This window comes from Pundamilia nyererei, unplaced genomic scaffold, assembly GCF_000239375.1.
Source record: "Pundamilia nyererei isolate P.nyererei 1_Seehausen unplaced genomic scaffold, PunNye1.0 scaffold00042, whole genome shotgun sequence".
Classification (NCBI taxonomy): Eukaryota; Metazoa; Chordata; class Actinopteri; order Cichliformes; family Cichlidae; genus Pundamilia; species Pundamilia nyererei.
The window spans coordinates 1,594,356-1,619,937 of NW_005187443.1; the positions used below are offsets into that span (position 1 = coordinate 1,594,356).

The 25,582-nt window shown below is 42.2% G+C and overlaps 2 protein-coding genes across 2 annotated transcripts; one reads left to right on the forward strand and one right to left on the reverse strand.

Annotated features, from left to right (window-relative positions):
- The first annotated feature begins 4,958 nt into the window (after positions 1 to 4,958).
- ubap2a (ubiquitin associated protein 2a) lies at positions 4,959 to 17,295 on the forward strand. Its single transcript, XM_013910376.1, has 27 exons — positions 4,959 to 5,039; positions 6,841 to 6,978; positions 7,285 to 7,362; positions 7,535 to 7,645; positions 9,764 to 9,926; positions 10,014 to 10,094; positions 10,178 to 10,241; positions 10,608 to 10,705; positions 10,875 to 10,933; positions 11,029 to 11,099; positions 11,243 to 11,402; positions 11,517 to 11,787; positions 11,911 to 12,215; positions 12,421 to 12,647; positions 12,852 to 13,137; positions 13,527 to 13,566; positions 13,690 to 13,864; positions 14,097 to 14,148; positions 14,436 to 14,754; positions 14,877 to 14,968; positions 15,084 to 15,134; positions 15,248 to 15,341; positions 15,420 to 15,836; positions 15,939 to 16,043; positions 16,117 to 16,184; positions 16,272 to 16,463; positions 16,566 to 17,295. The coding sequence occupies exons 2-27, from the start codon at positions 6,883 to 6,885 to the stop codon at positions 16,659 to 16,661; spliced, it is 3,771 nt and encodes a 1,256-aa protein (XP_013765830.1). The 5' UTR covers positions 4,959 to 5,039; positions 6,841 to 6,882; the 3' UTR covers positions 16,662 to 17,295.
- A 760-nt stretch (positions 17,296 to 18,055) lies between these two features.
- Positions 18,056 to 24,068, reverse strand: nop56 (NOP56 ribonucleoprotein homolog). Its single transcript, XM_005731271.2, has 12 exons — positions 23,987 to 24,068; positions 23,228 to 23,317; positions 23,024 to 23,138; positions 22,525 to 22,689; positions 22,121 to 22,319; positions 21,245 to 21,432; positions 20,584 to 20,735; positions 20,284 to 20,384; positions 19,582 to 19,730; positions 19,251 to 19,372; positions 18,850 to 18,969; positions 18,056 to 18,602 (listed from the first exon to the last, which is right to left on the reverse strand). Exons 1-12 carry the CDS (start codon positions 23,987 to 23,989, stop codon positions 18,288 to 18,290), a joined length of 1,719 nt encoding a protein of 572 aa, XP_005731328.1. The 5' UTR covers positions 23,990 to 24,068; the 3' UTR covers positions 18,056 to 18,287.
- Positions 24,069 to 25,582: the final 1,514 nt, after the last annotated feature.

Below are 25,582 nucleotides of genomic sequence, written 5' to 3' on the forward strand. Positions count from 1 at the left end.
CCCCCACCTCCAATGTTTCCACTCCCTTTGATCAAAATTGTACAAATCCTAACATGTAATCACTCTTGTGTTACTAGAGAGTTTACTCTAAGATTATAGGTTTTGCTAGCGAGTTAAATATCATCCAGTATGATTATTAATAGACAGAGGAGCCTTTAATGAGTGAACTCAAACCTCGTGATTCTCGGGCTCCTCAAGGAACTGAGAAGAAGCTGTGTAGTAGCTCAGTTTGGTCTTCTCAGCCGTCCAGCTATGAGGATGCAAGGAAAGCTAATGAGAATTTGAGCTATACCCTGGAGTTAAATGCTGCAGGCACATACACTTGTTGTCAGTTGTAAAACTTTTATTTCCTCTTATTTTTTTTTGTACTGAGGAGCGGGTGAATCTGCTCTTCTTCTTCTTTTGTTTGGTAGAGGCAGGGTAGGCTTGAGTTTAGTTTTTGCCTTCAAGTCTTTCTGTGAAAGACTGCCACAGGCAATCATAGGTTTCCTGTTCTACATGGAACTTTTCTCCAGTTTTCATGATAATGATTGACAAAAAAAAAAATCCTAATTACGACCAATTGAACAAATAACCAACACTTTTGAAGTGTATTTTATATATAAACGTGTATATGTATGTGTAAAATACATAAGGACAATTGCATACATTTTTATGTACGTGTCTGAGAAAGTGTGGATTAATGTGTCTACTTGGTGATGCCCCTCCCCCGCCCACTTTTTTTTTCTTTTTTTCTTTTTTTTAAATATATACACACACCTCATGAATGTTTTTACAAATGGCTGAATTTGAGGATATTGTAACATAAACATTTCGGGAAAACAAGCTATTAAATCTTTAAAATGAATAAATAATAAAAAAAAAATAGGATGTATATTGATGTAATGTGCTTTTGTGTTTTGGGGGGGTTGTACTTGACATAAGTACCTAGAGGATTTCCTCTTGACATAAAGGGTGCAGAAAGGTCACTTACTGCAGCAAAACAAGTTAAAGATAAAAACGATCAGAACTCATGAGATTTAGTGACAATATTTAGTAACTTGTTTGTGCCAGCACAAAATGCAAAAAGGATAACTTGTGATAGAAACTGAAATTTAAAACCTGAATTCTCAATGAACTCCTCATGAGTTTTGGGGAGAAGAACCAACAGGACCAAGCAGTTATAGAGGATATGCAAGTAATGATTAATGAAGCACTGCACCTACAGACATAGGAACAACAGGAAGAAATGCAAAGAGATGCAAATATCCAAGATTTTAAGAAGAAAAATACAGATTTGCAAGTATTTTACAAAGAAGGACAAAAACAAAACAACATTTAAATCAAGAAACAGAAAGAACACCTGAAGGATCCAAGGACTGCATAACAAAGTACAAGAGAGAAACACTGAAATGCAGGAGGAGAAGCGAGGATGGGCATAAACACTTAAAGATGCTCAGTGTACACATGGAGAGGAGGAAGCAGGAGTTATAAGCCATCTGTAAAAAAGTACATCAGAGATATGAAGACATGCACAAAGCAACGAAAGTAAGAGCAATATTAAAAAAAGAAGAAAGAGCGTTAAGATAAAAATGTTGAAGCACAGACAAAAGATCCACAAGAACTGTGCTTGAAAATGATAAGCAGCACTTTGCTGCTTCTTCAGCTCAGTCTGGACAAGAGTAGCCTCCTCTCCCTCCACCCTCTCTCTCCATTTACCCTTTCTCTTCTTCTCCTTCCTCCCATCCTCCATCCTTTATTAACCCTTTCCCCTCTCTTCTTCATCCTGTCTCCCTTTGTTTTCTTTGAAAAAAGTTTTTCCTTCCCACTCTTGCCTATTGCTTATTCATAGGGGATTGTTGTTTTTCCCCTCTACTTTTTATTCCTTTCTTCACCCTCTTTTGCCCTTCTACCCTTCCATTACACTTTTATGTTGTTCTTTTAATTTCCTCTATAACCCCCAACATGTTTCTACGTCCTTGTGAACAAAGGGTGGGGAGATCACTAAACACAGTTAATCATATTTCTACACATCTCTGCCTCTCTGCATAATGTGTTAAGTGTATAAGAAAGTTCAGTCATATGATGTATTTGCTTAAAGCTATGTCAACCAGTCATGCTGATCATGTTGATAGCAATAAGCAAGAAAAGCCGAACAAGTTAAACTGAGCTTCACTGAACGTGACTCCCTGTGTTAAGATGATACAGATAGATAAGGGTGCTAGTGGTTTCATTCAAGAATAAATCACCTTTATTAGAAAATAAAAATTCAAGAAAAGACTCACTTTAATCATTTACCTTGATTTTATTATGAAATACATGCATTAGTGTTTACTCATCCTATTTCTGTGGCATGATAAATGGCAAATGAAGAAAGTACAAGAACAGGAAAGTGTATGCAGAAGAGCCTCTGTGATTGAAATAATGTCACACCTAGAAAACGATGGGGGACTGCATCAAAGAACCACACCAGGTGGCATTCTTGTCAGCTGTTAGAGACTTGTTTGCTTGTGATAGTGTTAAAGGACATTATCTAGGTTGCAGTTGGTGGTTAAGTAAAAACATGTAGTAAAGCAGGCAGAGATGATGAAGGATGATGCAAATGGATGTTTTCCATTCCAGACTGGATTGTTGTGCAGATTTCACTATAATATTCAAAAGAAGCCTCAAGTATGGCTGGCTTGTTCTTATTCCTGTAACTTGACTCTTAACCCTGGAAGTATTGGCAAAGCTTTATAGAATCCTCATACATGAGCGCTGGCTTTTCAGTTTTTCAGACTCTAGCTAAGCCAAAACAGTTATTTTTCACCACTGAAGAAGCAGCAGCAAACGCTCTATGGTCCTGGTAGGTATGGCAATGGTTTGCCATTGTTATCATGATTGTGCATCTATGGTTAATTCCATCAAGACAGTAAAGCTAAATTAAAAACAAAGTTAAAAGGAGCCACTAATGGTTGTTCATTTGTTGGCTATGATTGTGAAATAAAGGCTCCTATATATATTTGACATTTATTCCAGTTATTCACTTTACATTAAGTTTTACTTCAAGTTTTAGCATCTTTCTTACCTTTACTCCAGAGTCACTTAGCCAAGTCAGGCATTGTAGCTTTAAGGAAAACCGTCACTAGAACCCTGCAAAGGACTGGACTACGAGGTTGCAGACCAAGAAAAACTCCACTTCTGCAGGTGAGACACCTTCAAACCAGACTCAAGTATGCTAAGGTCAATCTAGAGAAAGATTATGCATACTATAAAGTGTGTCCTTTGGCCAAAGAAATGCTGCTGATGTTTAGAGAAAGAAGGGCAAGCAACCCAAAGAACACCGTCCACAGTGAAACACAATGGTGGGAGTATTATGGTGTGGAGATGCTTTAGTCAGTCTGGAACTAGGAATCTCGTCAAGAAAGAAGGAATATGTGTGATGAACTGAAGACCAAGGTCCATGCCAGAAGACTGTCAAATCAGGAGGAACTTGAGAGAGTCACCAATGAAGAATGGACATGTTCATATGGGGGGGATTATTTACCCTCAGATCCTGAGCCCCCTGTGCGTAAATACACAATGCTCTTGTTTTTCTACAGGCTGTGTGAGGCTGATGGAACTTATGAAGTCAATTTTGCATATTTTAAGAGTGATGCATTAATCCAACACACTAACACAGTCAAACTTTGCCATACTTGCTATATTTTGACGGATTCATGGTATTTATGGGTGTGACAGAGAGAAGTAAAAAAAAAAAAAAAGCAGACAACAACAACAAAGTACATGTAGGTTGCTCTTTGTGCGCACTCCCGAGACATGCATACACGTTTGAATTCTGAACTAAAGTAGGCGAGAACTAAAGTAAACAGGCTAAAGTAACCTACGGGTATTATTAATGAAGGGCAGAAAGGGAGACAGCTGTAAACACTCAGCGTTTGGATTAGGTGAAGTGTTACAGGACAGAGCAAAGGTTTAGCACTGTGTTCACAGCTATCAACCTGTCACAATTACGCACTCTGATAACATTTCCCCCTCTCATTAAAAAGAAATGAACTCTCAAGCTTTGACGAATATCACAAACAAAGTCACGCCTGCTTCTTTCAGCGTTAAATTGAGTGTTAGGCAGTGTGCAGCAAACCAGTAAATAAGGGTTGTGTGAGTCATTTAAATATTTTCCTCTCAAATTTCTGTGCCGTTAAAGGGAAACTCTTACAATTACATATACAATAAGGCCAACCACCAAAATACCTGCTGTGCCAGTAATAGTTATTTTTACAGTTCATGTGTATTTGTAAGATTTGCACTGTTTAAGATTTTCAGTCACAAATCGTTCCATATTGAACGTGAAGTCATACAGCTCAGTACAAAACACCACACTCGTGTAGTTTGCTTTCTTCTTCTAATATTCAGCAGTGAACTGTCTGTCAAAATGCTGTAATTAATGGAGCTCAAAAAGATCTACAGTATGTCTAGATTGATGTCTGAATCTAACTTTAAAAGACAGCATTGCAAAGAGGAACAGTTTGCGTACATGGCACAGTGCGTAAATGCGCATATGGATGAATTCTGCCTCCACATTAGCTGAAAAATGAGAGATGACGTTAACTCTGTGAAAAATGGCAAATTGAAAATTCTCCAGATAATAAGTGAGGGAGAGAAATCAAAATCAAAGAAACACAGGCAAGAGATGTAAGCAATGTGAAAGTGCAGACGCTTTATGCCCTAAAATCCAGCCTTACATTTGATCACTTTCGCTCAGTTATAGCTTAATAATGTAAACTTGACACTGGCGAGATTAATGCCTTATAAACAAATATGTCAAACGTGTAGGCGATTGGCAAATATCATTGCACTTATGTACATTATCATAGCATTATCTGATATACGTAACTGTGTGCGTCTTCAAAAAGCACACCACGATTAAAAATCCAGTAAATCTGCGTTTTTGCTGGACATCGCTGATGGTAAAACCTGAGAAGTTTAGTTGTGACCTGGAGACGAGAGATGAGCATCCACCGCGGCACCACGCGTCACGTGATCATCCTGTCTGCTGCTGGCCGAGTGAAGCGTGTTAGCAGGTAATAAAAACATATTTTCTTGCGATTTTCAACTTAGGTTTGTGTGTTTTCGGGTATTTTAATTACGTGCTTGTTGTCTTTTTTTGGTGACGCACCGGGTCGCTGGCTTTTCTATTTCGTTTTCTCGAGGTTGTGAAGGATGTTTTTTTCGCAATTTTTCTGTTGTCTTGTTTCCCGGCGAGCAATGTCGGGATGGGATTGTGCTTCGCTACGAGGCCTTTGCTTTAGATTTCGTGTACCTTTGTTGTTAGCTTGGTTAGCGTCTAGTTTACATGTTTGCGGCACGTCTGGTTTAAAGGCAACTGTCATAACATGGCGGCGTGGACCTTTAAATGCCTATAAAGCTTAAAGAAGCCAGTTAGACCGCCGTTGGCTATCAACTTGGACCAGATTTAGATAGCATCGTTAGCTATCCGCGATCCCACTCCATCGTTTGCTCACTATCGACGCTACGGTCTCAGCGCTAGCAAGCTGGTAGCTAACTTCAGTTCTTGCTAGCGAGGACAAAGGGGACCATAACACCAAAGGCACAAAGTCGGTCAGTATTCAATCTAAAACGATGCTACGTGACTCTGATTTATTTTTCAAAGAGCGATATGGGATGTTAGCCGTTACCAAAGTGTCTCATTGTTAAACTCGAAATATAAGTAACAGCAGCGGGCTAATGTTAGCATTGGTTCAAAACAACCCTCCGCTTCCTTCGTTACTGGAATAATAACCTGTAGATAAATATAATTTAGACATTTGTAAACAGATATAAGTTAATGTATATAAACACGGGGCTTCGTGGAACTTGTCTCTGATTTGATATTTCTGGTTGCCAACATAAATATAGTAGGAATTGCGAAATACTGTTAGTGGATTATTGTTTTGTTATCGTTTGTGGCCATGACTGTCGATACCCGTAATTGCGATGTAGTAATATTTTTATCATATATTTTTTATTAAATATTTTTATTATATATACTTCATTTATTCCCAAAGTCAGAAATATATTTATTTTTTCTTGCTTTTTTAAAAGCTAAAATTCCTTTTGAAGCTTGGTCGTCCTTGTGCGTTAAGCTTTGTTCAGTCCAGTAGCCAATGGCAGCTTTGTATTTGCAAACGTCATTCAGGCACTTGCTATTGTTCTCTGACATAAAACAAAGTGGGAGAGTGGGAACATCTGTAGTCGTCCTTATGATGGACACTAGTGAAAATTCACTGGTAAACGTTGCAGTACAGAGTACTGAGAAGTCACGTTGGCCGTATGCTTATGGGTAAATAAAGCCCTCCTTGTGGAAGTGATTCTGATACTGTTTACTATGTGCTTTTAAAAACATGTTAGCTGGTGCCAATGTAAAACAAGATCTATATTGCACAGGACTATAGAAGTATAGAGAAGAATTCAGTATTTCACTGCAGAAGTTTGGTGCTTGGAGTGTGTACAACAAATTTGCTTTAAACTGTCTAGAAAAGCAAGGGGTGTGGGGTCAGGGTGTGTAGTGTTTGTTCTGCCTCGCACACACAGAGTTCTGTGCTGTTTGTAAGAGGACACTGGGTTGCTTTCCCTCCTTGACCCAGATTTTCAGCAAAGCTGTTGCGTCACCAGGCCAACTGTGGGGCTTACAGCCTCCATAAGGGGAGTATTCATATTTGTCCAATAAGGCTTAGGTATACCCACAGCACATACTTTTGGCATTCGGACTTATTCAAGAAAAAGAAAAACAAACACTGACGCTCTATTCTAGCAACACAGTAACTGCAGTGTTATTTTCCTTTCCGTTCACTCATCAACACATGTTGTGTTTTCCTTCTGCAGATTTTTCTATTTTGTACATACAGAGTTTTGTATATACTGTATATGATGAGCTCGCTGGGCGGCGACAAGGCCCGGAGCCCTCGGGAAAAAGCGCTGCCAGCTTCCGCTCACACATCACAACCACAGAAACAAATACAGGTGAGCCACTGCATACCTAAAACCACAGTTCTTTGAAATGCTGACATTGTAAGAGGAAAAAAAGCAAAAAAAAACAAACCCCAACACAACCATGACAAGCAATTTATCTGATGATCAGTACTGAAAAGTATTTTCTTTTGTTTTGATTGCAGCTTCACAATCATGCACTTTATATTGTGACAATATAAAGTGATTTCAGACAATTCAAAACAAAACAAACATTTGAATTCATTCTCTTTATATTTCACATACTTTATTCCTCATTTTTCTCTTGGTAAAAGCTGTCCAATTGTTTCTGTGTTACAGGCTACTGCTGAGCAGATCCGGCTTGCTCAGATGATCTATGACAAGAATGATGCTGACTTTGAGGGCAAAGTTAACCAGGTTAGTGACCCTTAAGTAGTTGTCAGACTGTGTGGGACTTATGTCAGACTCTTAGGGAGAATCAGGCTATGTTTTCATGTTCTTCCGTTAATCTACATTGTGCAATTTGTTTTTATCATTTGACATTACTAATCGTGTTTTCTAATGTTTTCTTTTTTCTTTTCTAACCAAGCTGATGGAAGTGACGGGGAAAAACCAGGATGAGTGCATGGTTGCGCTCCATGATTGCAATGAGGATGTCAGCAGAGCCATCAACTTCCTCCTGGAGAGCAACACAGACATGGTAAATGACAACTTTAGGTGAAATAAACGGAATAAATGCAAAGTACACATATAGAGCCTTTAATCTGCTTTTGACTGTTCATAACAGCCTCTGTTTGATGGTTTTTGAGATGTGTATTTTTTTTCTTTTGTTGAGAACAAGTTGCTGAAACTTTAAAACAAATGAAACATGAACATTTTGGTGTCATTTAATGGCATCATGAGGGTTTTCTAGCTGCTATCATTGTGTATACTCAGGCTGTATAGTGAAATGTTCAGTACTGTCACTTTCAAATTTTCATGTACTCTTAAAGTGGAGTGTGAGCCATTGCTCTGGATTTGAAGAGAACCTTATTGGTTAAAATAGAATTTAAGTAGTGTCATCTGAGCTCTGTCAGATATGCACATATCCACTAACATCAGTCTCTAAGCTGCGCTGTGTCCCTGTGAATACTTGTGTGACTTTTTTTTATTTTTTAAATCATGAACTGTTGTACAAAAAAATTTTCTTGGTCTTCTGTTCCGAGCGCAAGGTCAAACAGGCCACTAAATGCCTGGCAAGCACTTGGGTGTTGTGTCTGAACGTCTCAGCAGATTTGAAAAATACCAGCTGGCTCAGATGTTGAGGAAAGACTGTCAGGCTCGACTATCAGTATTGTTTTTGCTTTCATGGAAGCCCAAAAATAGCAAATAGCTGGTTTTCCGTCTTACCTGGAAGTCTCTACTGTAATGCTATCATTGTTACGTAATCTGAAACCTGTACTGTTCACTATGTCATAAAGAAAGAGATGCTTCTGAAACATTTTTCTTATGCTGTAGGAGTAGTTTCACAATAAGGAAAATTGTTCTGGTATTTATTGTATTTATTTACACGTCACTGCATAGGGGTGGTCAAAAATCGTCAACATCGCAGCTTTCTTTTTCATGTTTTTCAGTGCCCTCTAATATCTGGCATGGTATGTCTTGGAGCAAAATACACAAGTTCATGTTGGGTTACCATTAGGCCTGTGGCATATCATATCATCTGCTATAATACGACAAAAGTGCCATATCACGGTACCAGTGATATGAGGACGCCGTGACTTAGGTTTCCCAGCATGGACAAGTAGACAAGCTCAAACATGTCTGACAGTGAGAGGCTTTTAGTAAGAAAGGGAACTACTTTGGTAACTTCCAACAAAGCACAATGCTCTGGCAAAATACTCAAGAAAAAAACTGTTCCCGCTAAAGGTGGGAACAACAAACTTGTTTCACCACTTGAAGCAAAAACATACCATTGAGTAGAATCAACCTAAGAAGGCATGTGTGACTCAAAAGTAAACAAACAGTTTAACCAGGCATAGCCGGAGCACTCGCTAACTGCACTCCATTTGACGGGAAGAACAAGAGGGGATTGCGATTACTAATTCAGTTAAGTGGTGGTGAAGGAGGGCTGTAAGCAGCTGATTAAAGAGCTGGTTAAAATACCTAAAACCTCAATTGAAAACACTACCTAGGAGTTACCTTTTAAATTGGGCAGTCTGCCATCAGTAGCTCATTGGAAAAGGATGTAAAATACCCTTCATTTTATTCACAATAATAATTGCTGCTGTCTGCAGCTGCAATCACAGATAAAATGTTATTCAGTATCTTTTGTTTTGTTTTGTTTTTTTCCTTTTTCCTTTTAAATTAAAGCTGCTTTTGAATGCTTCAGTGCTGGTATCTTGTTTTACCCCACCATATCTCTTTGATATGGTACAGGTCTCCATCCCATCCCGGTGCCTCAGATCCTCCTCTTCTCTTCTTCTTCCTGTTCCTTCCTTTTGTCTTATTACTACCATGGGGGGCAGGGCTTTTAGTTGCTCTGCCTCTCAACTTTGGAATTCCTTACCCCCTGACCTCAGAAACATCACTTCTTTCCCCCGTTTTAAGTCCACCCTCAAAACTCACCTGTTCAAGATAGCCTACTCTGTATAACTTCTCCATGCTCTTAAACTTTGTTTTGTTATTGTGTTCATTTCCTGTTTTTATGCTTGTCTTATTTGCTCTTATTTGCTTGGGTGTTTTGAAATAAAATGTATTATTATTATTATGTTATTAATCCAGTACTGTTTATTTAAGGTGTCATTGTTTAATTAAAAAAATCCTTTTCTGTGTTCAGACCTCATGGGAAACAGTGGGAAAGAAGAAGCCCTTGGTGAAAGAAGGCCCATCAGAAAGCAAGGAGAACAAGGAGAACCGGGAGAAGAAGGGCGAAAGGGAGGCTAGCAAGGGTCGTGCCACTGGCAACCGCAAAGGCAAAGGGGCCAGTCGGAGCCGACAGGGTAAGGAACTTCAGTTTTTCAATTTTCAGTATTGTTTGTCCTACTGTTCATGTTAGTCACTTTTCTTTTTTGTTTCTACATACATAGCACGTCCAGAGGAGAACGGTGTTGAGGTGACACCAGTGGACAAAGGCTCTGATCGAGGTCGGAGGGTCAAAGGTGGAAGAGGTGAGCAGATGCACCAACACAGCACTGTCAATATAGCGAAGACTTGAGGGTAAGTTGTTAACCTTTGTGTGACTATCACACAGGATCTGGAGTTCGAGGTCGAGGGAGAGCACCAACAGGAAGCAGGTTTTCAGCCCAGGGGATGGGGTATGCTCGAACATGCGCGCGCGCACACACACACACACACACACACACACACACACACACACACACACACAGAGTTTCATTCTTCTAAGAGTTTTAGGTGAAAATTAATACGTTTTCAATGAGAATGAAGATGTTTCATTTAGAAACTAACAGGATAAATGCATTCTGACAGAAATCTGAAGGCCAAGCAGCCAGGAGGGGGAAAAAAGCCTGTTGTTAAGGTTTTTTAAAACCCTGTAACTACGCACATTCTCATCTGGCAGTATTTTCTATTACTTCTATTACTAGAAAACCACTTTTTGTGTGTGTGTGTGTGTGTGTGTTTGTGTGTCTGTCTCAGTATTTGTCTCCTTAAATCTTCTCCAGGACTTTCAATCCTGCTGACTATACCTCAGAGGCTCGGACAGGGACCACACAAACAGAGGTTTGGGACACAACGACCAACAACAGCACAGATGGAACAGGTGAGCTCAGGAGAACACACATTCACATACAAACAGCTCATGGCTTATATATCCAGGTGTGTGCCCACAGAGCAGACAGGACCGTTATCCCTATCAGAGTTTGCATACTGCTTCTTGTACACCTGCTTATTCTGTCTGCACTTCTCACTTATTACTGGTTGTCCTCTAGTTGCCTGGAGGAATACTTTGGAAGACTGGGCAGCTGAGGATTGGAGTGAGGATGTTAGTGTGAGTTGACACAGTGTCACACATTACAGACTGGTAGTAGCAGGTATGTTTTGATGGTGTAACAATTGTGTGTCTGTCTTTGTGTCCTTCTGCAGCTCTCAGAGACCAAAGTGTTCACCTCCTCATGTGCACCTGCTGCTGAGAACCACATCACCCCTGGGCAAAGGTGCGTAACTTTATATTTTACACTTTTCTTGGGCGGGGGGGTCAAGAATTTCCTGTTAAGAGATGTTATATTAAATTTTTGCTTCTTCTTCTTTTTTTGCTGTAATATATTTTCTAATTGGCTGAATGGACTCTGTCTGTTAGTCTGGACCTCGCTTCTCTGCTGCAGAAGCCTGTGGTTGGAGCAAGAGAACCACCTTCTTCTTCCTCTCAGAGTCTGGTCTTTACCAACTCCCATCATCACCAGCAGCAGCCCCACAGCCGCAGTGCCACCAGTAGCACAAGCTACGCACATGCTGCTCTGGTAAAAATACACTCTACACTCCTTCTCATGTCACATGGTCTTTGATCTGCCATGTGTTGTACAGAGATCCAGAAACAAAGATTGATGACTCTGTTTTCTCCTCTTCTGTGCCAGTCATCAGTGCTGGGAGCTGGTTTTGGGGACTTGGGCCAGGCTAAAAGGACTCAGGCCAGCCCTGGAGCTCAGATACTGGAACAGCTGAAGGGTCCTGGCTTGGGTCAGCTTTCCTCATCCCAGGCAACCCCTCCTGTCAGTAGCCAAGGAAGCAACACTTCTATTGGTCGACTGCCAGGCCTGGGAGCACCTGTACCTCCACCCTCCTCCTCTAGCTGGGACATGAAGACTTCAGAATCCAACACCACCTCACTGTCCTCACAGTACAGCCGTAGGTGTACAAATGGAAAAGTGGTGCTCACTTGTTTTTTTCTTTTTTGTTTATTACATAAGCATTTATATTCACTTATTTCAAATCTGTTCCCGGCTCCTTCTGGTTGTTGTGAATCCGCAGGTGAGTTTGGTCTGCAGCCAGAGCCTTCTCTTGTGCTGAGTCAGCTGGTTCAGAGGCACACGGGCCCCTCCTTGCCTTTGGCGCGTCAGACGAGTCCACAATCGCAACAGCAAGCACCATCTGCTTCAGCCTCGCCTGCTCCCCAACACACCAGCACTCCAGCACAGGCAGGCCCGGTGATGGCTCCTGCTGGTGCTAAACCTCTTGCCCCGAATGCAGGGCTGGACCCTCAGGGCAACAGCACGACACAGCAGCAACGGGTACAGCTCAAAGGCCAGAAACGAAGGATACCTCCCACGTCAAAGGTAAACAGATAGCAATGGCCTTAAGCTCTCAGATAAATACTTAGTTACTCACAAACCTTATGGCCCGCATGGGGTTTTATTTTTATTCTTTTATCCTTAAGTGTGCTGTTATTATTAGAATTTTACTTTTGAGTCAAACCAAAGTCATCAGTTTTACACACTTTATATCCAGGTGCTAAAACTTGTTTCACTTTCTTTCTGAAAGATCCCATCCACTGCAGTAGAGATGCCAGGCTCAGCAGATGTTCCTGGACTGAACCTCCAGTTTGGAGCACTAGACTTTGGCTCGGAATCGGCGTTGCCAGAATTTGGAGTCGTGGATAATTGCGTGAGTGCAGCATCGAGGGAGTCCGCGTCGGCCCCTGCCTCAGCACCACCTGCAACAGGACCGGGGGCACAGAGCCAGACGAGCCTGTACTCTAAACCGCTCAGGTACTGTGTCGCCTCTGATCACTTATTAAATCTTTCTAAAACAATGCAAGAGCGACGCATTTAACAAGATGTATCCCCAAAACACTGTGTATGTCAGATACTGTGTAAAAGATGGATTTAATCATAGATGACTCAGAATGGAAAATGGTACATAAAGTTTTAAACTGTCAACCTATCTGTACTTTTCATTTTGGTGCCTTGCAGTGAGTCACTGGGCAGCCCTCTCTCGGTGGCCCTGTCTTTGCCCCTCTCCTCATCAGAGCCAGTTTATCACTCCTCCACAGTGGCTTTGCCGAGTCTCACCTCCTCATCGTTAGGGACCGCAAGCTCAACCAACACTCCTTCCCCCTCTTCAACAACCTCAACCACCTCCGCCTCTGTACCTTCCTCATCTCCCTTCTCCACGGTGGGGGGGAGCTATGATGGGACCATGCCCCCTCACACAAGACTGGCATTTTCTCAGAACAAAGAGGCCACGGGGCCAGTGATGGTGAGTAAAAGGGACTAATGAGCAGTAGTTCACAAAATCTGTCCTCAAAGGTGGTAATCTTTGAATGGAGAGGGGGGATAAATTAATCTTTGACCATTTTCTATCTTTGAGGTCATTGGTCATCAACGCAACCAGACAGTATTACTTCCTGTTGTAAAAACAGTGTCACTCAGAAATTACAGGTCATGAGTCATTTGCTCAGTCTCATACTAACTTCCTGTAAAACATGATAAATTTGTTTAGGGTTGATTTCCACTGTCTTGCCAAATAATGTCAACTCTGAATTGAATTCAAGTTTTGTTGATACAGTGTGTTTGTAGATGCTGTAAACGTTCTTATCTGTTATCAGTGAATGAAAACACAGCTGCTCTATATTTTCTTACCACCAGAACGGTTTGAATGGTGTGAGGACTTCTGCTGCTCTGGACAGTGAGTTACTTTTGATTAATTGGTCAGTTGAATGCATATTTGTTGCTCTTTACAAATGTCAACATTCTTCATTTGGCTAAGCTCATTCAGGTTATTTACACGATTATGTACTCCCAATCTCAGCTTCATCAGCTTCTTCTACACCAAAACCAGAGTCACCGTCTATGAACATCAGCACCAACGGCGCCTCAGCTCCTTCCTCCCATTTACCGTCTACCATGCCTCCACACAGCTCCACCACGCTCTCCGGCCTGGCAGCGGACCTGCCCTCAGTCAGCCAACTCAACTCACTCAACAGGTGACACACTTAAACACACACAGTAACTTAGTATAGCTTTAATTTAGACATTTGTGTTCCCTACTTGTCTACTGTTTCTTCCAAATGGTTGAAAGATTTTTTTTCTTCTCAGTGTGTCATCTTTAAAAAAACAACAACAAAACAAACGAACAAAAAACCAACCTCTTGACTTGTAGTGCCTCCTTGTACACTTGCTAATGATCACACATTCCACTGTGCCTTCCCTCTGCAGTCATGTCAGCAGTCATTCCTCAGTTTCAGCTCTGGGCTCCAGCTCTCACACTGTAAGTACCTGTTTGTTCTCTGTGTGATTTCCTCTGCAGCTTAATAACATGGAATTATAACAGGCCGATGTGCCAAAGTCCTAATAAAAATAAAGCCAAAGTAGGCTTAAAAGCATAAATGTCTTGATTATTTGGGGAGGGGATCCTAGGTAAAGGACCCCCTGCCATCTGGGTGTCTCCAGTTTAATAACCAGTATAGGCAGCATGCCTTAAGAAATGAAATCTGCAGAATAAATCGAATAGAACTACTTCAATTCAAGCCACTTCTTTTGTTTCTTTGTCTACAGTACACCAGTGTTGACAGCAGCAATGTGAGCTCTCTGGCTCCCTCATCTGGCTCTTACACGTCATCCCAACCCACAGCCTCAGCACTCCACTCAGCCCACAACAGCAGCAACAGTAGCAGCAGCATCAGCCACCTGTCCAACATGCCCAGCATGGGCAACAACATGAGCAGCACAGTTGGCGGTATTGCTGGTACGAGTGGACTTCACTCAGCTGCTACCGCCACCAGCAGTACAGTACTGGGACTTGGCTCCAATGGAGCTACTGCCACATCCAACCTCTCTGCTCCAAGGACTACACCCCTGCTCTCCTCCTCCACTGGTAATGCATTAAGGGCATTGTTTTCACCTATACCACTGGCTCCATGATACCACCTTTTTAAGTGGCTCTAATTGGAGCCCTTAGATGTACATTAAAGTAAATGTGTGTTATTGTATTGACAGGTAAAGCTCCTCCTAACCTGTCCCAGGGTGTGCCTCCTCTACTGCCCAACCAGTACATTATGGGCCCGGGGGGGCTGCTGCCTGCTTACCCAGTAAGTAGACCTTCTAAGATCCAGAGTCACTTTTGTGTGCTTGGGCTTTTGTATTTACACATGCAGTATTCTGTAGGATGTGTGACTGAGCCTTCTTGTTTTTTGTGCCTCACAGCAGATCTATGGCTATGAGGACCTGCATATGCTCCAGTCGAGACTGCCAATGGTGAGATGAATTGTTACGCTTGTGGGACAACTCTTTGTTTGTCATCTCTTTAGTGCTTGTTCAGATTTTTAGGTTGTCGTGGATCCTCTCCTGATCCTCTTCTCTTCCTTTAGCCCTCTTTGCAGGATTACTATGGAATAACATTCCCTGGCCCCGCAGCAACTCTTTCCGGCAGAGACGGGAGCCTTGCCAACAACCCTTACTCAGGTAAAGCACCTTAACTCTTGGCTGAAATCCTAAAATCCGGTGTTTATTCTCACTTGACTTCTCTCCTGTTTTTGCTAGGTGAAGTCACAAAGTTTGGCAGGAATGACTCCACCTCCCCAGCTCCCCCCACAAGCCTTGCGGCGCCGCAGCCTCCCCAGGCTCAGAGCCAAGGACAGAACCAGGCGCAGCCTCAGCCTCCTCAGGCCCAGCCTCAGCCCCAGGGCCAGCCACAGCACCACAGCAGTCAGCAGGCCTTTCTGCCGCCAGGCTACAGCTACACAGGCCTGCCTTACTACCCTGGAGTGCCCGGTGCCGTACCTAGTGCTGCTACCTTCCAATATGGCCCCACCATGTTTGTTCCTCCTGGAGGGCCAGGACCAGCTTCGGCCAAGCAGCACAGCATGGGCCTCGGCCTGGGAAACCCTTCGGCTAGCCCCTTCCAGCAGCAGACACAGCAGCAGCCCAGCGGCTATGGCCAGCACACCTTCAGCTCAGGTTCCTAAAAACCCATGCCAATGCCTGTCAGCACTGGCAATTCGAGCAGGGTTGTTACTGTGATTTGTTTGACAAGATGAGACAAGATGTTTTCTTTTCCAGGGTACGAAGAGCTGACAGCAGGGCCGGCGGGAGTGGAATACAGTAAAGGGTACAACTCCTCTTCACAGGCACAAGCCAAATCTGCTGCTACTGGCCCCGGGAAAGGTACAAAGAAAAGACACTGTTGCTAATTTGAATTTTTAAAGTCCAAGTTTTAATTGTACTGTTTTTCTACCAGGGGTCTCAGTGACATCCAGTAACTCCGGTGTGCCAGACATCAGTGGAAGTGTTTACAATAAGACCCAGGTGACAAATGTCAGCTGCACACCCACCCTGTTGTGTTGCTGTGCTGTTTGTGCCTTTACTAATAAATCATCTCTTCTCTATCTGCAGTCTTTTGATAAGCAGGGTTTCCATGCAGGAACCCCTCCTCCCTTCACTCTGCCATCAGCGCTGGGGGGTCCAGGGCCTCTGAACCCTGGAGCAGCTCCTGGAGGCTATGCACCTGCCCCATTCCTCCACATCTTGCCTCACCAGCAACCACACTCACAGCTGCTGCACCACCATCTTGCTCAGGATGGACAGGTACAGATACTTCCCAGCAGTCTCCTGGGTTTCATCTTTGTCACTTCATACATGTTTATCTGTTTTGGGATGTTTACCTGTTTATTGATGTTTGATGTTCAGGGTGGTCCGAGCCAGCGCGGCCAGTCCAGTAGCCTGCAGCAGAAGAGCCAAGTCAACAAGTCGGGCTACGGCAGCTCCCCTTACTGGGCCAACTGAGAACGACCACACCAGTATATCTGACTGACAAGATCATAGAGGGACAAACGATTTACAACACAAGCTAAAACACACACACTACCACCACCCCCCTCCCCTTTGCTCTGTATATCCCCTTTTCAAATTTATGGCTGTTGTATGTAAAATATATTTATGTATGTATTTATACAGTATATATGTATTGGTAGGACATAAAATGTGGTTTTCTGCATTTTTTTTATTTTGAAGGACATTTTATTTCAAAATAATGGAAAGATGAGAATGCTAAATCATGGAGATGAAGATGGTGAATATACTTGAACACAAGCATCTTGTGATGTGGATTTTTTTTGTATGCATACATGAACTGAGAATGATGTACATAGATTATACCCATCATTTTCATGGCAAAAGCCTTTTTTTAATTTTAGAAGAAATATTTTTTTTGTAACTTTGGTCTCCCGCATCTGTGAATCCTTATATTGAGGGTGACTTGAGTTGATAGCTAGACTTTTCTTTTACCCCGTTTCCTTCCATTTGTCTCTCATTCCCTGACTCTTACTAGTTGGTTGGCTTGACCAGCCAGGCCTTGGATTTGATGTCATTTTAACATTGGTTTAATCCTTGTTGTCCAAATTAAAATTAATGAACAGTTTCTATCGATCTGGCATCAGTATTTGCTTACTACACTTGGAGGTTATGTATGACAACAAAGGACTGTTGATGTGTAATCAAACAATGTTGCTCAGGGCTAACATTTAACAGGAAGTATGGCTATCGGCACCGTTTGAAGCAGTTCAGCAGAAACTAAGCATTTTTGTTCCTTGTTAAAGAGATTACTGATCTTACAACACAGTGGCCACACTGTTTTGACTTTCAGCAACTTTGAAAGTCCACAACGGTTTTGCCACCATCCAGACCTGCGCTTACAAAAGTGCACCCTGTATAAATACACACTGCAGTTGTTTCAGACCTAAAAATTTAATATGCTGAAGATCTATAGACAAGAGTACATCAGATTTTCTTCTTGCATTAAGTTATGATTAAGCTTCAGTTAGCCTCTGCACATAATTGCCAAAAACTAGCCTTTCAGAAAGTCTGTGCACGCATGACTATTTTAGTTATGTCAACAGTCCACACGAAAATATGTGGACTAGCCTCGATGAGCAGTGGTGTATTGAAATGTGCCTGCCTCCTCTCCATACCGATGAGGACATTCAGTACAGTGACTTTTAAATGCCAACTTATATAATCAAGGTCATGTGTGCCAGGTGAACCGACTGGACGGGGTTTGTTACAGTAGTACATGACTTTTTTTTGGAAAGCTTCCCAATGATGGTTTTCAGGAAATATTACCTGTTAACAGTGATGCTGCTCCCCCACCCCCCCAAAAAAATGTTTTTAACAAAAACAAAAAAGCTTGAGAGGCAATTTATTTTCAGAAGTGCAGGTAAATTCTACCGACTCCAAGGCACAGTTATAAGCATTCATTAGCAAAATAACCTGCATTCATACAAAAATAAGAGACAGTACAACAAAGCTACTGATATACTAGACATACAGTTAACACCCTTATGTAGGGGTTATCTGAATTAAAGCAAAAACTGTACACAAAAACAAGAATTTTATTGTCCACACATCCATTCTTTACTCTGCAGCATCTTTTTTCTTCTTTTTCTTTTTCTTTTCAGTCACGGGTGTTTCTGGGGTTTCCTCTGGCTGTGTGTCCATAGCATCAGTTTTTCGCTTCTTTTTCTTTGCAGGAGTCTCAGTTTCCTCAGCTCCATCCTCGGCATCTGGAGCTTCCTCCGACGCTGCTTTTCGTTTCTTTTTCTTCTTGGCTGAAGTCTCTTCTCCATTTTCTCCAGAGGGGGCCTCCTCTGCCTGTGCCTCCATCTCCTCAGCTGCTTGTTTCTTCTTTTTCTTCTTCTTAAGAGTGTTGTCCTCTTCTCCATTCTCCACCTTCAGACAAAAATAAATAAATAAATTTAAATATCAGAAACACTCTTTTCAATGCTTGGAAGCCTGAAAGCCCAATGGCTGTGATACAGCTTTAATGTACGACTCTCTTCAGTGATCAAGCCCATTGATTAGGACCAGCCAATGGTTCGGAGTCTTCTTATATGGCATGCCGTACACTGAGAAGAGACCATGTTTGGGTCCCATCTCAAATCATAACATGCCAAGGCCACAGAAAAACAACACTTACCTCTGTGTCACCGTTAGCGTCTCCATTTTCTCCAAGTTCTTGTAACTTCTTTTCACGCTTCTTACGTTTCTTTTCCTTCTTCTCTAGTTTGCGTTTGATCTCAGCTGCAACATCAGTAGCCTAAGATGAGGAGAGAGAGAGAAAAAAAAAACCCACGACAAATTCAGTTAAATCAGGGTAAAACAATGAGATTTTCCCCAGAGGTCCAGGGGCTGCATCAGGCTCATTAAATCAGCTTTTACCCTCACTGAGATGTCAGGGAAAGATGTCTCATCACTTACAGCATACAGAGATTGAAAGAATCAAAGATACTTTTGAAATGTCTTACAGGAACTTGATTCTCCATTTGTTAGGCCTTTGACAAGACATTTAAAAATCAATAATAAAAATCTCAAGCTAACCTCTTTGAGAGCCTCTTTCATGACATCCACATTTTTCCGTGGTACATCACCGGTCTCATAGAAAGACAGCCGCTCTTCTACCTGTTCACGCAGCTTGTCACCAAACACGCTTGTGGGCAACTCTGTAAGAGAGCGAGAAAACTTCAGCTTAATCAACAAGCAGCGGATTATACTTGACTAATCAGCGTCCCTAAAAGACATGTGGCTCTGCTCAGGAGAAAGCTTCTCAACACCAACCCTAAGGCTGAATACTGTTGACGAAAAATATGAGCATCACTGCAATGATGCCACATGTATGTAAGCCGATGCAGGCGTGTGGTGGGTCACTCACCTGAGAAGCAGTCGATACGTGAGGCGATCGTGCACTTGTTTGCCAAATATCTGGAGATGCGGCCTTTGTTTTTGGCAGCGGCACGGCCGATGAAAGTCGAGTGGAAAATGAGGCCGTACTTGGGGGTGTTTCCACGCGTTTTCAGGGCTCTGTGAAAATACAGCTGCTTTCACAATCAGGATGAACGGCAGGTGTGAAATGTTACCTTTTCACAGTCTATTGCTCAAAGTCTACACACAGCAGTTAACCAGACTTGAAATACGCAGGTTTAACATGCAGTTTATCAGGAAGGACAACTACCAGTGACATGAGGTTCAGCCACATCCAAATGGCAGTACACACATTAACATATAGAACTAATATGCGAGCAACTTAACAGCTCCCTCTTGTGGACAACATTAAAATATGCACATTGGAAGGCACTTAAAAGAACACATACAACTTAACTTTGCAGCTACGTGGACGCTATCGCTAGAATTTAGTTTTAGACACTGCTGATGGTAACTTCAAACATTCTGTACTGTTAGCCAAATTTCTACCTCTGTGCTGTGAGTGGGTGCTCAGACTGTGGGTGTGCATTTGGGCGAGCAGGATCACTCCAGAGGAGACTGGGTCTTCTCCAGTCACCCAGCTCTGCTCCAGCCCAGCCCTGCCATCACTGCAGCCACTTTTTTCCCCAGCAGGGAGGGGGTGCCCCAGTACCTGAACAGGGCCTTCTCTGCTCCCAAGATCTGAACCGTGGATGCTGGATACTTGGCGAGGTTGGTCAGACTGCCAGCGTGGGAGATCAGACGCGCTCCAACCTGGAGATAAGACAATCTGTTATGGTCCACTTAAGCAAAAAATAATAATAAATCACAATTTTGACACTGGATGCACAACACAGTATGAGGACCATCAGCACCGAATACATTTTTCATCACACTGGCTCAGTGGATTGACAGATTTTGGTATAACATCATTGGTCCGTGTGTCGGGGTTAAAAATAAAACTTCGACTCACCACTTCTCCAATCAAGGCTGCCAGGTTTGGAGCCACTTGGCTCATCTTAGACCGCAGATACTCCTGCAGCTCCAGCCGGTAGGCAGCCAGAGACACGACACGACTCGAAAACCTCTCGATGTTAATCAGGTCAATGGGAGATATATCCATACCTGAAGACCAAACAACCAGAGGATGATCAGCATTATACATTTAGCAGGTGCTGCATTTGTGACATTTTAAACCAGTACATGGCATGAAACGTGAGATTGTTTCTCCCGACAGGATCCGCAGTGAGGATGCATGCCTTCACTACAGGTTTATGAGAGAACTACTCTACCCCCCTGTGTTAGACACCAAGGACACTTGTAGTCCAGAGTGGGCAAAAAAGGGGCACAATGTAGAGTATGTGGATGAGCCAGAGTCAAGCTGGCATAAATTAACTTTGGATATGGATGAAATTAACTTTGACCCAAGCAGGATGTGTATTTGTGAAATTATGCAGCACATACTCTGAATGTGTGGTGTACTCTGTGGGTGGCTGTGGCTACAATGTAGCTGCCATCACCAGTGTGTGAATGTGTGTGTGAATGGGTGGATGACTGGATATGTAAAGCGCTTTGGGGTCCTTAGGGACTAGTAAAAGCGCTATATAAATACAGGCCATTTACCATTTACTCACCCATAGAGGAGCGTGATGCATCCAGGATGGCCTGAGCCTTGGCACTGTCCATCACCACCTCCTCTAAACTTTCTAGGTTCTCCTCTGACAACTCCTTCCTGTTTCCAATGAGCTGAGCCAGGCGGCAGTACATCGAGTTGTCGGACACAATTTTGATGAGCTCTGGAAAGTGGTAGCCATACCATTCACTGTAGATAAACAAGAGGGTGTTAAAACTTTGAGTGCAGGATTTTTGGACTAAACATTTAAATGCTGAACTACCCATTAAGATGGCACAAAGTTCAAGACTGCTGGAAAAATATCCCTTTCAAAATTACAGCTTCTCCTTCTCTTTAGATATCCAATTCTATTCATAGAATCCTGTATCGGTAGGAAAAGCCTGGAGCTTTTAAGACTTGAATGCTAAAGCTGACAATAACTGATGCCTTAATGTTCTAGATGATCTTGCACTCTGACAGTTTGCACCAGGATATTTCACACCAAAATGAATGCATGCGCCACAACACCCCAAACAGCTACAAGATGCTGAGCTAGTAAATATACACGATGTTCCACCCAACAGTGTTGCCTCACCAGATAACAGCTGGCAGAACAGAAGTGTTGGGAGTAACTGATGTACCTCCTGTTTCTATACAGTCAGCACTCTGAGGTGTGCTGTCTGTGGTAAGCATTAGGAGGACGCCCCAAAATGTGCGATACCCCGAACTACAAAAAGCCTGATGCAAATCTGTCAACAGAAAAGCCACAAAACTAGAGGTTGACATTAAAAAGAGTGAAAGATTAACAGCATGAAAGTTTAACATGTTCCCTAAACTGTTTAATTTTATGCAAAAACCAGTTAACCAGTCCTTTTACTGCGTGATGAAAATTTCCTACCGAACACGCATGGAGAAGGTGTTGATGTCTTTGTCCAGCTGATCCAACAGAGCAATGGACTGGATGATCATGTTATCTACCCTGTTGACATTAAACTTGACTTTAGCTCTGGAGTAGCTGTGGCCAAGACCCAACTGTGCCTTGGAGGCAGCCAGGGCAGTCAGACCTTTCACCAGAGAGTGGAAGTGCAGACGCAAACCTGACGGGACAGGACAGATTGAGAAGGTTTGCTGAGTGTTAAGAAGAACACCAACAGAAAAGTGCAGGTCCAACGGCTGTTCAGATTTTCAGTATGAACCTTCATGAGTTTCAGGATCACAAGCTCACATCACAACAGTCCACATTATTTTATAAACAGTATCGTTTTGCATATTTCGAAATAACTCTCAGGTAAACATTCTCACCTCGCGTGATCTCAGCCACCACCCCTCCAGTTTGGATTGAACTGCTAAGTTCTTCTTGTAACGCTGCTCCAATCTTGCCATCAGAAACCCCCAACACTGATTTTTTCTTCCCAGACTGGGGCAGATTGGTCTCTAGGAACAGCTTCAGGTCAGCATGAACTACACCTGCAAGGGATGGAAGAGTTATATCTGTAGACATGTGGTTGAGATGGAAAGCCATCTATAAACTGCAACATGGACTATTGTGATATTATTATATTAAAGCCCGATAATTTGCCATCTCAGAACAAATTGGATATATAATTAAAGTAGTCTCATTAACAATTATTACAGATAAAAGAACAAATCAAAATCTGTCCATGTCTTTCCTCAGGTGTTCAGGGTTGATATGAAACTGTCAGCACAATAACTCAGTGGATTGACAGATTATAAAACATCATTACAGCTGAGGACTTTTCCACACAAGATTTTTAAAGAGAAAAATGATAATCATACATACCTTCAGAGATGGCGTTCATGTTCTCCAGGGCAGCCTGGGCCGACTTAAAGGGGAAGAAGGCGGCTAAGCTCACCATGCTATTAAACTTTCCGAGGCTCAGCACGCTCGCCTCCACCTGACACGACACAAAAGCACAATTATCAGTGCTCTGCTGAAAGATCACACAAAACAGATAGTACACAGGAGTTAGGGAAGGGGACGCACCTGGGGCAGCAGCATGCCGATCTCCTCCACTTCTTTGACGGCGAATAGCGCATAGCCCGCCGCATGCTCGAACAACACGTGCAGCAACACCTGGGGAAGGTGATCGTGCACAATCGAGTTAGACGACAGACGTCAACAGGTAACACTTGCAGCCAGCAAAAACAGGAAGGTGTTTCTAAAACTACGTTCAGATCAAGTGTTTATTAGTCCCCACGTGCTGACCAGCGAGACACAAGCTAACTTCACTTTCGACTAATTCCTAAGCTAAGATTGCAATTTTAGGCATAAATGTGCAGTAGCTTTTTCAAAAGTGTTTTTCTACTTCAGGTTTAGTTACCATTGCTTTGTCGTAACTTTCACACGTAACCACGTTGCAGTCTCGATGAACCCACGTGTCGACCTAAGCCCGCGTATAACGTGCTTGCTAAGAGCTAGCTTGTGCTAACACGGCCCCTAGAAAAGCACAATACCTGCTACAGCCCTGTCAATATAACAGTGCTTCTGGTACGACTGCGACTAACACAGCTGGACACATCATTAGTCAGTTTAAGTCTTTAAAGTAAGATATTTTTCCAGCTAATGTCAGCACTAGCGGAACTGCTCCCCAAATGTCGGAGGGCCTTTAGCTCGACAGAAGTGAACTAAATCTAACTAGACATTTGTACTCTTAAAACGCAACTAACTGCAAAGAAACTTAAAGTGTATAGTTTAATGAACAATTTGCAGTGATGCCAAAATATCCAACCCCGCTCAGCTTACCATGATTGGAAAATCTCCGCGGCAGCACGCAGTTCGTGTCTGCTATGCTGCTTCACCTCAGCAAAAAGACTGCGTCCAAGCGTTTCAGCAAACTGCAGCGCCGCCCCAAATCCCGCGGTAGCAGCTCTGACATCGCGAGACCCGACCGAGAAAGCTTCAATTTGCTTCCTTTCCCCAATTTCCTATGCTGAAGAAAAAAATATTAAAATATAAGGTTCTAAATATCTATAGCCAGGGACTGTAGTTTAAAAAAATACAGACTACCACATCGGCAGACTACCACAATTGATTCCAAATCTTACAATTAATATGCGATTTTGAAGTCCAGTTCAGTTTTAATTAAAGGCGCTTAACAAAAGCATTACATTAGCTGTTTAGGAGTTACAGCAATTTTTTATACAGTGTCCCCCCGGGTTAAAAACTAACTGTACAAAGTAGCATCATTTTAAATAAGATTTATTTATTTTTAATTGAAGGAAAATCCTATCCTGAAGTCTGTAAACCATAAATATCACCAAATGCTTTTTTCTTCCTTGAGATGCTCTGTTATGCTGGCACTCTTGCCACTTTGGTTGCTGCTTGTGTGTGGGTCTTTCTGGATTCAGGTTTGTGTTTAATTACTTAAAAATGCTATATTAGGTTGGGATCAGATAAATAGGCAATTGAAGAATATCCCATTTCATTGCCATGGCTCACCAGTTGTTTTTGCATTATCCCTTGGGTCATTATATATTTGCACTGTGAAGTGTTGACTAATCAGTTTTGCAGTATTTGGCTGAATATGAACAGAATACCACCCTGTGCACTTCAGAATTACGTCTTTAATAATCATTAGGTATTTCTCTCCATATTTTTCTCTTCTTGTCATTGTGGTATAATTAGTCAACATTTACAACACTTACTCAACTTTGCAGGTTCTTTATATGTTTAATGGCATTGTTCTTGAGTGTACCTAGTGGTTTGCACCTTATTTTTATCTATGAACAGCTCTCTTGATCGTAGACTTGTTACAATGACATGGTTACCAAATCTAACCAAGTCAAGTGTTTTTGTGAATGATTTTTTTTAGCTCCTTCGGTTACATCAACATTTCTTTGGACCTCTCATTGAGATTAACTGTCAAAAGCACTTGAATTAACGCCAAATGTTTCCAGCTGCTTTATTTGTCATGAAACAAGGGAGCAGAAAATTGCTTGTTAGGGACCTGTCCAGTTACCTTTGATCCTTTGAAAATGGGGGACTTTAGATATCAATGACTGTAATTCCTAAAAAGTTAATGCAATGCACCCCCTGAATTTGCTGGTCCCCCCACAGTGTCCCCCCACCTCAATTCTGGGAGAGTGAGTCTTAAGCTGCTTCTGCTCAGCTCTGCTGAGAATCATTAGTTATGGTTGGAATCAATCAATCAATCAATCAATCAATCAATCAATCAATCAATCAATCAATCAGAGTCCAAGAGTAAAAACATGGCATTGGAAGTGAGATTTTCCCCCTTTATGATGTCTTGAAACATTTGCTGTGGTTTTTGATTCTGTACGCCAAAGTTTAAAATGTAGATTTGAAAATATACAGCATGGTTTATTTTAAACTGTTTAT

What these genes read in the sequence shown, in the direction of transcription:
- nop56 (XM_005731271.2), bottom strand. An exon ending in TGAAAGAGGCTCTCAAAGAG is followed by an intron (nt 18,970 to 19,250) that starts GTTAGCTTGAGA and finishes TCCTCATCTTAG; the next exon opens with GCTACTGATGTTGCAGCTGA. An exon ending in ACGCTAACGGTGACACAGAG is followed by an intron (nt 18,603 to 18,849) that starts GTAAGTGTTGTT and finishes TTTTGTCTGAAG; the next exon opens with GTGGAGAATGGAGAAGAGGA.
- ubap2a (XM_013910376.1), top strand. Translation starts at nt 6,883, where the DNA reads ATGATGAGCTCGCTGGGCGGCGACAAGGCCCGGAGCCCTCGGGAAAAA. An exon ending in GAGGGTCAAAGGTGGAAGAG is followed by an intron (nt 10,095 to 10,177) that starts GTGAGCAGATGC and finishes ACTATCACACAG; the next exon opens with GATCTGGAGTTCGAGGTCGA. An exon ending in TGCTACTGGCCCCGGGAAAG is followed by an intron (nt 16,044 to 16,116) that starts GTACAAAGAAAA and finishes TTTTTCTACCAG; the next exon opens with GGGTCTCAGTGACATCCAGT.